At 34.3% G+C, this 12,375-nt stretch overlaps 1 protein-coding gene across 1 annotated transcript; it reads left to right on the top strand.

Moving 5' to 3' along the window:
* LOC18427904 (oxygen-evolving enhancer protein 3, chloroplastic) lies at positions 1 to 2,207 on the top strand. The gene is made up of 3 exons (XM_006836947.4): positions 1 to 361; positions 1,163 to 1,458; positions 1,937 to 2,207. The coding sequence occupies exons 1-3, from the start codon at positions 34 to 36 to the stop codon at positions 2,033 to 2,035; spliced, it is 723 nt and encodes a 240-aa protein (XP_006837010.1). The 5' UTR covers positions 1 to 33; the 3' UTR covers positions 2,036 to 2,207.
* The last annotated feature ends 10,168 nt before the right edge of the window (positions 2,208 to 12,375 follow it).

The raw sequence follows: 12,375 nt of genomic DNA, 5'->3' as shown, positions 1-12,375 counted from the left end.
AGAATCAAACACACTTTGATCACCCATACAACCATGGCTCATGCAATGGCATCAATGGCTGGTTTGGGTGGCTCATCTCAAGCAGTGTTAGAGGGTAGCCTCCAGCTCAGTAGTGGCTCCAATCGCTTGACCAGTGGCTCAAACCATGGTGCTACTACTCCTGCTAGGTTGGTTGTTAGTCGACAGGGAATTAGAGCAGCGCAACAGCAGCTTTCAATTGAAACTGAAGAAGCTGTGGGCCGCCGAGCAATGCTCAGCTTCTTGGCGGCTGGTGTTGCCTCCGCGTCCTTCGTCAAGTCGGCCTTGGCTGCGGTCAAGCCCATCAAAGTAGGCCCTGCGCCGCCCCCTTCTGGTGGATTACGTGAGTGTTTTTCTTTTGTATCTGCTTTCTCTTGTTTAATCTTTGAGCTAGTTGGTCACCAGTCTTAGGCCTTACAGTGCATTAAAAAGTGACCTTGATCAAACATTTCCTGGTTTTTATCCCACTGTAATCAACCCAAATGAGAGAAAGTAAATAAAAATTCGTCGATCAAATGTCGGGAGTTCATAATTTATATTCAATTCACTTGCAAGAACTTTGTACCTTGGGTAACATTTAGGTTTTCAATGCTTATGCTTGGTTTAGTTGGTTAGCAAGTTTTATTAGGCAATTCATGATGGAAGGTCATCACTCTTTAACTTTCATTGCTCTGACAATTGGTCCTCATAATCGATTTTTAATTTCAAGTATCTTTCCATCATCATTTTTGAGAAAGAATGGGTATAGATAAATGGAAAGGGTCGTATGCCTTCCATTATTTAAATCGTTGGCAAGAGACACACCAGCTCCTTATGCTGCTTCAACACAATGAAAAACTTCGAACTGTACGTCTGATCTAAGAATTTGGGAGGCAATAGCTTATGAATTGGGCCAAATTGGTTTCAACAAGACCAACTAATATGAAATACATAGATAAATAAACAGTTTAAATGTATATGTGTTGGTTGTATACCATGGAGACGTCCTCTGTCTGTTATTGAGAAGAGAGTCGAGATTCACTGCACTCCACCAGAGTGAATAACCTTGTAAGTATTATTCACAGAGAATGTCCATCATCAAGCATAAGAAAACTTTAGATACCAGAAGACAAAATAACTAGATGAATATACTCTACCTTTACAGCCGGAACCTTGAATTCGGATGAGCCTAGGGACTTGGAGCAGCCCCTAAAGACTCGATTCTACATTCAACCCCTAGCCCCAGCTGAGGCAGCAGCTCGCGCAAAAGACTCAGCCAAGGACATAATAGGTGTGAAGCAGTTAATCGACAAGAAGGCATGGACTTATGTCCAAATGGACCTTCGCCTCAAGGCTGGGTACCTTCGATACGATCTCAACACTGTCATCGCAGCCAAGCCGAAGGATGAGAAGAAGCCACTTAAGGAGCTGACTGGCAAGCTCTTCAGCCAAATCGACAAAGTAAGTGACTCAGGCATCATCCATGATATGATAGATGATTTAGGGGTTATTGTGAGGTTTAGGGGGTGCACAGCTTGTATCTTGAGCCTAGCACGTAAATTTTCTTTATAGATGTTAGTGCTTGCCGAAAGACATGGGTAATGCGATTCTTCTGTTAAAATAATGCACCTTACATTATCTACACCATATGATGGTGTAAAGAAAAGTGGCATTCTTCTATTGTATTATTCCCATTTACAAATATGAGGTGCATGATCTTTGCTGTGAGACTTTCCTTATAACATGGTTTTAACATTATCAGAATTGCTACAGGCATGAACTTTTATTTTATCTGGGAAAATTTACTTTTCCTTTTTCCTTCTCTCAAACATAAGGTTGACACGTTGGAGAAACTTAGGACTAATTTGATTCCATGCCTGTTATCGTAGGACCATGCCATACATTAACTAACAGTTTCTGGTTGGACCTTTTGTTGCAGCTTGACCATGCTGCAAAAATCAAGAGCACCCCAGAGGCAGAGAAATACTATGCAGAGACTGTCTCCGCCCTCAATGATGTCCTCTCTAAGCTTGGATGAAGTGTATATCTCCCTTTCCTTTCAAATTTCCTTTTATGGTTTTATCTTTCATGTCCATCAGTTCCTCTCATGTCAATTAGGCGTTCTTGGAAGTAAACTGGTTTTGGCTGTAATTTGAAATGGCTTTCTAAGTTGCCTGAAATTTGAGGTCAAATAGCATATTGGTATCAAATTAATTGTAACAGGGAATTGTTTGAGGTTGTCTGCAGGTACATGTGTGTGTTTTTCCTGTGTGTGTGCGTGAGAGAGAGAGAGAGAGAGAGAGAGAGAGAGAGAGAGAGATGCTAGGGGAGCTTCCCCATAAGGCAGTGAAATCACAGAAGAAAAATAATGCAAGAACAGGCTATAAAAAGGGTGTTCGTCTTTCTAAATGTGCCCTAAAAGGATTTGACCATATTCAATGGTCCTTGGAACAAGTTTGAATCGTGTAAGTGTCATAGACAAATTTGTAATATTCATGTGTTGAAATACTAATCCCATTTTGAATAAATAAAATAAAAATTTAAAATTTTAAAAATAAAAATTTTAAAAATTTAAAAATAAAAAAATAAAAAACTAAAAAATTAAATGTGTGTGTGTGTGTGCTTTTTTTCTGATCTGGCTCTGAGGGCAACTTCAATCAGCTTTGCCAATTCGGCTGTAAGTGTAATTTCAATGGAGGGCATGAAACTTAGTAACATGCAGTCACTGCTTAATGAGACATTTGTTTATCTGCTGCTTCTTTAGTTCATTGCCTAGGACAGATATATCCATCTATAGAATTTTCTGAAGGAAGATTTACTAAGGCATTGGGGTGGCTCAGTGCATCAAAAGCATGAGCATGACATCGTACCAAATGAAAGAAAAAAGAGAAATATAAGCGCATGTTTAACATTCCTATGATTCTCAAGATACTGATGAGTTGCATATTTCTAAAAGGTGAAACTTATGACCAACATCTCTGAAAATTTCAACTATATAAACCTCATGGCAAATTAATCAAACTATTCTTCATATTCCCAAAATTTTATCCATTGAAATGCAAAGTGGAAAAAATTATCACAAGGCGCGACAGAAAAAATTGTACGATATCTATATCTACCTAGATAAGAGTTACAATTTCAGCAGTTTCGGCACATAAAATAGTCAAATATCAAATTCTTGAACCTCCCTCATCAGGTGTCTGCAGAACCAACTTGTGCCAATCTTATGTGTACTACGCCTGTCACAGACCCAAAAATGTTACAAGACATTGGAAAATCATAAATGATTAAAAAAATCAAGAAATGCACATAATCAATAAGGAAAAAAGCAGAGGCCAACTTCATTTCCTCGTTTAAAGCACTAAAGGAAACACTGAATCATGAGCTAAAGGAAATATCGAATCACATGCTAAAGGAAACATCGAATCACAAGCTACTAAATAGCATTAGCTTGCTTCTCCAGATCACACAGAACCACCGCAGGTTTATCAACAATTCTAGAACTATAATAGGAATACATATTCTAAATTTTCTTTGGCTTGTCAGCACCTTGGAACACAAGATCTCCAATACCTGCACATGACAACAGTGTGAGCGTCATTAATTGTCTTATCTCTCAGGAGGCACACCACAGGGACAGCAGCATTTTCTACAAAAAGAAAGATGCAGTAAAGGGAAATGATAGAATCGGCTTTTGCTTCTTAGCATTTCACATGCATACACTCACCATGGATCCTGTTGGTTTTAAAAAAAATACCCATATACTGATATTTCTAACTTAAAATCAAGAAACCAATACATATTGTGGAGTTAATTTTAGAATTCAGACATGTGCTTGTTTTTTCAATGAGCGTAAAAGAGGACAACCAAACCTGAAAGGACACTTAGTTGCACTAAAGTTAAACGTTTAGTTTGCCAACTCTTGAGAAATGAAATCTGGATCATGATAGATGTTTCAAGTTTTAACCATTTTTCAAACCAGCTTATATATTACAGAGCACCTACATAAGTTTCATTTATCTACTAATGGCTAGCAAAAATGAGTCGACCTTTAGTTAATAACTTCTTGATTCTATTACCACACACATCGAGAGATATTGAGAGAGAGAGAGAGACACCAGCAGCAAAGATCCATCATATTATCTATTTTCTTTTTCTTAAACACAATGTGATCTCCTGTATCCATCGCTAATTTCTAATTCAAACAACAAGCCAACCCCAAATAATACTGAAAGAACACAAACAAGAAAAATATCAATTTTCAAAATTAACAGGTTCTTTGAAGGTAAAAAACGAAAAAGAAAAAAAAAAGAACAAAGAAAAAAAAGGAAAAGGTTCTTCAGCGGTATATGAAGAGTAAATAAGCGAAGATTACCATGATCATATGATGATGGTAACAGTGTGGTCATAGGAACCATCAATGTCTCATCAACGGGAAGTACGGACGGCGATGGAGGGCATAGGGACCATCAATGGACAGTAGGGTGATGGGAGGGAAAGTGGGTCCTGATAAACATGTAATTTATTCAATTACGAACCATTCAATTTATTGATGGGGCAGTCTCAGCATTTGTGACCATATTGTTTTACCACTTTACCATGACCATATCAACCATAGCATACTTTCCAAGCAATAAATATACCATAAAGAGTCATAAAAGGCAAGAAACACATCAAAAATTGATACTGAGACTAAAAGGGAAATCAGCAGTTGATTCAATCCACAGGTAGGAAGAAGTCAAATGCAGTTAACTGATAAGAAAATGCAAATTATGTCCAAAAATATGATGACAATAAATTCTGGTATTAATCTCAATATGATGGGATTAGAGGCTCTCTTCAGGAATTTTCTTTCCTTTATAATAAACAAAGCAATATATGTGATGAGAAATAACAAATAATCAGGGTCCTGAAAAATTCCAAACATATGGCCCAAAAAGACCACATACAAGGTGTCCCATGTATCACACTGTAATCATTCTCTGGAATTAAAATATGCTGAGGGAGGTAGGCACTTATGTGTATTATTTTGTATGGACATAGGGCCCTGGGCCTGATGGGTTTTCGTTGATTTTCTTTTAGGAAGTTATAAAACATGATTAATTGGCTATGCTGGATGAATTTTACTATAGTATAAATAAGGCGATAAATACAACCTATATTGCTCTGATACCCAAAAAAAGGTCTGATTGGTGGTCTAAAAGATATTAGGCCCAAGGTTTAAAAAACCATGATTCGAATTGGTCACACCCATACTTGTGTCGGATCGGTGAATCGATGGATCGGATCGAAGAATCGGCGGAATCGACAATTTTTGTCTCAAAAAATATTTAAAAAATCACTATAAATGTTTTAAAATATTGTTCTTTTAGTTTCTAAAAGAATTTAGGAGTGTTGCATTATGTACTTTCATTACTTTGTAAAAATAAGTTAATACTGAGACGTTGTTTTTCTGTCTGGATGTTTGTATATTTATTAATTGTAATATAGCATTATAATATTACATCAAAATAATTTAAAAATATTAGAAAACACTTCTTTATTATAAGATTAAAAAATTAATTTTCCATATAAAGTGAAATTAGTATCACATCAAAGTATTAAACATTTATTAATTTATTTTACTCATCCAAAATTATCACAACCTAACTAACTATAATATTATATATTGAATTTGAAATTATTAGTTTATAAATTTATATTTTATAATTATGTTATTATACAAATAAAAAAAATCTAAAATATCGTATAATTTTAATTTTAAAAATCTTATTTACAACTATAAGAAAAAATAATACATTACATAATTTATAATATAGATAAATTAATAAATAAAATACAAGATTTGGTTATTAATGTCTAATTATTAATTATAATATAATAAAAATCATGATTTAAAAATGATTAGAAAATGCTTCCATAACATATAATTAAAAAAAATCCCCTATGAATTTTAATGTGATCATGTTCATATGATTATTCTGATATAAGTTTAACAAGTTGTTAAGATAAATAAACAATAATAATTTCAATATAATTATACTTATTTTCATAAATTAATTATATTGAATTTATTTATGTAATTATATGCAATTAAAACTGAACTATATGTAACTTTATTTTTTAGAAAAATTTCGTACAAACCCCTAATTCCCCATCTTATTTCACGGTAGACCCTCATTTTATTTTTTTTTCAAGCGGCATAAAAAAACCCTCAAGAATTTCACTGTACCCCCTTATCTCTTATCTCCCACTTTTATTCACTTTTAGCTACAAAAACTAGTCCCAACAAATTGTTTTATTCCATCTCATTTATTTCTAACACTTTTATTTCCAATAGGGTTAAAAAAGCTTTTGAATTGAAATGAAATAAAATAATTTGTTGGGGCTAGTTTCTATGGCCACAAGTGAATTAACGTGGGAGAGAAGAGATGAGGGGGTACGGTAAAATACTTGAGGGATTTTTTATGCTGCTTGAAATAAAAATAGAAGGAGGATCTACCGTGAAATAAGATGGAGAATTAGGGGTCTATATGATATTTTCCTTATTTTTTTGTAGATTATAAAAAAATAAAAAAATATAAATATTCTAAAAAAAATATTGTGTAGATTCTTTTATGTATACGCATATAAGTAAGAGAGAGATAGAAGCAATAAAGCATAGACAAATTTGCCTTAAATGATGTATCGAAAGCAGTGTTCGCAAAATCGAACCGGAATGGTTAACCGAACATAAGGCTAGGAGTGGTTTGAATCGGAATTGGACTAACCGGGCTGGTTAACCGGACTAACCGGTCAAGTAGATTATATTTTAAAAAAATGGGTTAAAAGCTCCCAAAAAAATTTTAAAAAAAAGAAATACTTAGATTAAGTGTATAATATCTTATTACATATATTATCTTACAAAAAAACATTGAAACAACTTTTTATATATTAATATTTGAATTATACGATCTTATACATAAAAATATTTTAGGATACTTTTTGAAGATATTTTTATCATGTAACATATTCTTCCAAGAATTAACATATTTATCCCAAACCTTACATGAAAAACTTTCTGGTTTTTTTTTTTTTACAAAAATCGCTCACATTAGGAATGAAAATTTAGGCATTTTTTTGCAAATAACAAAGCTTGATGCTATTAAATCAAATAAAAATGCCAACTAATTATGACAAGAAGTAGAATGGACCTCTTCCATATAGTTAGATAAAGCATAATTCGTACAATACTTTTTAGATGAAGTTAAATAAAGCATACTTCACAAAAAGTACATCTCATGATATGCAACAAAACAAAAAATAAATGCACAACACACTGATATGTTCTACTATTCTTATATGCTCTTGTATGTATCTACCATATCCATATCAGTGTGTTGTGCATTGATTTTATCAAAAAATAAGAACAGTAGAACAAATAATTTGATAAAAAAATAATTTTATTAAGCAAACTAGAAAAACACTTCTCATGTTCATCAAAGAATGTAATTTTATTAAAAAATCATAATTCTATTTTGATCAAGAAACTACCTTCAATGTTTGGATAATCGAACAAATAAACATACATGCATTGTGAAAGCTTCAATCATCTTTCAAACACACCAAATATCATAAAAAAATATTCGGTATTTTTAATTTAATTGAAGAAAAGGCAGAAATTTCATATCTATGAAAATTTCATGATATGGTGCAATGGAAAATTCTTATAAAAAAATTTACTCAATCATAAATAAACATTCAAAATTTATTTGACATATGAAGCCTCAAAGATCGAAATACACAACTGAATCTGATAAAAAGCAACCAATAAATGGATAAAAAGTCGACGTTTTTGGGTAGAACACAAGTTCTCAGAGCAGCATGTTTTTTGCAAAAATAAACCCTTGATTTTTTTTTTCTGAACAAATTAAAACTTGAATCTAGTAAGTACTTCGAATAGAAATCAAACCCCTCAAATTTCATCAAGAACCATTAGGTATTGAGTAGATTATTGAAAGAATGGTAGAAATTTTGAAAAACCTAAAAAATCTGCCAATTCAATCCAAGAACCTCCTTTTTTTTCAATGTTTAAATCCAAATTACTTGTTTTATATCAATTTTGTAGTGATTTAAACCATTAAAACACGAAAAAAACAAAAAAATGGCCGCAAAACAAGTAAAAAAAGGTGCAACATTGGATTCACAAATTTCTTGCTACATATAACGATCTCTATTTAAAAAAAACGCCATTATATTGGTGAACCGGTTTGATTTATTGAAAACCGACAGGTTCAACCTTGAACCAGCCAGTTTTGTAGCCGATGTTTTTTGGAGAGTGCTGTCTTGTGAGATGTACCGTAAAACCGGCCCTAACCGGACTCGCCACCTCACTGGTAGCGATCTAACCGGCCGGTTCAGGTTCAGACCGGCCGATTTTACGAACATTGATCGAAAGTTTTATTAAAGTAGGGCTTTTATTTTTACCCCTTCTCGACTCAAAATGACTTATTCACTCAAAAAAAAAAAAAACCACAAAATGGCTTATTAAAGGTCCCTTACAATTACAAGAAGCAAAATATCACAGTTGAGCATCTAATGGAGCAATGACGAACCTGTCCTTGAAAGGAAATGTAGAAGGCTAAAAAATCATCCCACATCCAAGGATTTGGGGAGAGCATTCCACTATAAAATAGTGACCTCAACGGTAGTAAGGGGGCAAAGCCGCTTATGAGTTAAGCGTGATGTCAGGAGGGTGATGGATGTGGTCAACATGATGTAATAAATGTCGTATGTGCCCAAACATTTTTAATAAAAAAATCTCTTGATGGATATGGTTTAGTCAACAACTACGGTTCTTTGTAGCGACTCACGGTCCAAGACATCACTCTGTAGAAGATCGTCGGGCCAGCATGATGTAAATGTAGTATGTGGGACCCCTCCCAAACATTTTTAATCAAAAAATTAGTGACATCACTCTGTAGAGGATCGTTGGGTTAGCCTGATGTAAATGTAGTATGTGGGACCTCACCCAAACATTTTTAATCAAAAAATTAGTCAACAACTGCGGTTATTTGTAGCGACTCGCGGTCCATGACATCACTCTGTAGAGGATCTCCGGGTCATGACATCATTAATGTAGCAAATCATGTTCATCCCGTTTTATTAGCAGATCCGAAAGAGTGCCACCAATTTCCAATCCGGATCGCCCAATTCTGGATTGGGTCACCAATTTTTAAAACAATGATTAGGCCTATTAGCTTGTTAACCAATTTCTACAAAATAATTACTAATATTATTGGAAGATTAACGTTGATCAAATCAACACTATCCAGTTTGCACATTTATTATATATCACTATACCAAATTCCAGCAGAAGTAGCTAAGAAGTTTGAGAGACTTATGAGAAGATTTCCATGGGGAATTTTGATGAACAATGAAGATTTAGCCTTGTGGCATGGAGTAGGGTGTGTACTCTGAATGTAATAAGTGGATTGGTTTTAAAAAATATTTAAACTATGAATGCATCATTGTTGGAGAAATGGTGGTGGAGATGTAGTTCAAATGCGAAGCTGATGTGGTGTGAACTTCTGAAAGAGAAATATCGGACTATGAGCATGGGCTAATATCCAAAAATACTAATAAAAAAGGGGTATCGGGTGTGTGGAAATGAATAGAGGCTATTAGACGAATTTTTCTAAGCAATGTAAGGATGTTGGTCGGAGATGGGAGAAAAATGTTGTTTGGCACCATAGATGGCATGGTAATTGTCCTCTAAAACTTATGTTTCTTGACTTATATGAGAAATGGTGGACCAAGAGCTACTGTTAGTGAGATGGCAGAGGGAGAAGGAGTCAATACAATATGAAATAGTATATGCCATTATAGTCGACAAAATGAGAAGGTGATTACTTGATTCCAGCAATGTATGCAGATGCTTCATGGCCATTATGTATGGAGAGGAGAATAAGATCTAGTGGAATGGGAACTTTGTAATAATGGGGAGTTCTCAATGAGGTCGGTGTACTGACTGTTGTTTCATGACAGGTTTAGGAGTTGCATAATTGGCCTGCTGCCAATGTAAAATTGCGAATTCTATAAAAGTATGATTTTTTCTTTAGTTATTATATCTTAGAAAGCTCTTCAGTTGGTATGCTGAGGAGAAGGGGGAAGATAGTTCTAAATATATGTATCATGTGTAAAATGATGAAGAGTCGGTGGATCATTTTGTTTGTCAAATGGTATTTTATTCAAAGGGTGTGCGAATGGGTAAAACATATTACTCTCGTAGATGGTGGGAATCTACAGAATGTTGTTGATTTGTTTGTGGGGAGTATTGAAGGTGATATTAATTGGATTGGTCGAATGTTGTTGAGAATGCTTAGGGGCACAATGGTGTGGGAAGTGTGGAAAGCTAGAAATCGAATAATATTTGAGGATAATGAGACTCACCTTGAGTACATTAAGGACATGGTGCTGCTTAATGAGGCTGAATGGGTTAGTAGATTTAAAGATTTATGGGGTTGGACAATGAATGATTTTAAGTGTAGGATGGATTTAAGTGTTGAAACTTGAAAGTACGATGCAAGAAGGAGAAAGGACGAGTAATTGGACTGCACCACAAGGTGTATTAAAACTCACTTTTGACGGAAGTTCTATGAGGAATCCTAGGGTAAAGTTCTATGAGGAATCCTGGGGTAGTGGTATAGGAGGGCTTATTAGGGATTGTAAAGGGGTTGTTTGAGGAAATATTATGGTCCTGCAGGGAAAGTGAAGTTTTGGTCTATTCTAATTTTCTCCTTTCTAGTTTATTTTCTCCCTTCTAGTTTTATGATTCGATAAACTTAAGTTGTTTTTTTTGTTTAAAGAGAGTGAAAGAATTGAATATATAAATTAAGAGAGTTTATGGTAAGAGGCATGAAGTAAAAGCTAGATAATGCTCAATAACATTAGAAAAGATATAAAGATGGCTCTAAATTCATCTTCCAGTATCTATGAACATTGTTTTACTTTTTTTACTTTTCTATGTCATTTTTTAATTTTTTATAAGGAAAAGTATAATATGGACATCATGTGCATGATTGAAAGATGCACAAACACCTTTATAATGGTTCATATTAGAAAGAAAGAAAATGAAATCCTTATAATGTTTTAATTTCAGTTTTCCTAGATATTGGATGAACTTGAAATTTTAAGGCCATTTTGGTTATTTTTTATATACATTTATTAGGAGCACACACCTATGACATTTCATGCAAATCTTAGTTATTGAAATACAAAATACAATTGTGATCGTCCGTTTCTTTCCTTTCTAATCTGAGTTCTTGGAGGGCACCTTTTGAGAATCCACTTTCACATCCGGCTTTTTATAAATATCATTACGCAATAAAGGTCTCCTCAAATTTTTTATGTTGACGATCATTTTGTTTATCTTTCTTTGATCAAATTTTGGTAATTGTGTTACTTTTACCCCTTTCCTTTGACAAAGTTTGGATCTCTCTTCAATGCTATTTTACTATGTTTTTATTTTATATTTATTTTACATCTGACAAAATAAGAGAACTTGTGCCATGGTTGGGTCTACCTTCACCCTGCATGTAGCTGCATCTCCTTTAGCCTTGCTGGACACTATAAAATTTTCAAACTCTAGTGGAGGAAACTCAATGTTATAGGTTTTCTTTTCTTCTCCAAAAGAGTTGAAGTCTTTGCCTTTATGAGCTAAACCAAAGAGAAGCAATTCATTTCCCCGTTAAAATGAGTGTATATATTGGAGACAGAGAAAGAAAGGTGGCAAAAGAAACAAGATGGAAGAGTTATGATGTACCTTGGAAGAGGGAATCGATATAGAGAAGGAACGACACAGACCAACTCGTGTTTGAATCAATCATACAGCGACAAAAAGTGATGAAGCTTCAGTTATTTCTACCAGCAAAGGGTGAAAAGCTCAAGTAAGATGTAAATATTGTTGTTGAAGGTAGAGCCAAATGGAGGAGATTGAGGAAGGGGAGATCGTTGAAGGTAGAGCGAACTTTGGTTCAAGGTGTCCTTCGCTCTACATTAACCTTTTTCTGGTTTTTGATTTGCTCTTGAAAGTAAAGTTTGTTGTGGTGCGCTCTTTCTCACCACCTTCAAATGATACTTTCGGTTTTGGGAGATTGGGCTAGGCATGGATGGGGCATATCATATGATCTAGAGATAAAAGTGATTGAGTTCAATAAAGTCGCTTTTGTACTACGTGAGGAGAATGAGGTAAGGATAGCTTTGAGTAACAGATTCCATAGGGTTAGAGGCAAATTGGTATCGTTGGACCTCCAGTCTCCTAAAGTTCATGGTTCTTTTGCTCAAAAGGAAAGCCTTTGGGTTAACTTTATTAGCATTCCTTATAATGCTTGGAGTTTG

Source organism: Amborella trichopoda, chromosome 2 (assembly GCF_054954075.1).
Source record: "Amborella trichopoda isolate Santa Cruz 75 chromosome 2, AtrichopodaSantaCruz75HAP2 v2.0, whole genome shotgun sequence".
NCBI classification, from domain to species: Eukaryota; Viridiplantae; Streptophyta; class Magnoliopsida; order Amborellales; family Amborellaceae; genus Amborella; species Amborella trichopoda.
Note: the sequence above shows the minus strand (reverse complement) of the source record. Positions and strands in the feature narration are given on the sequence as shown.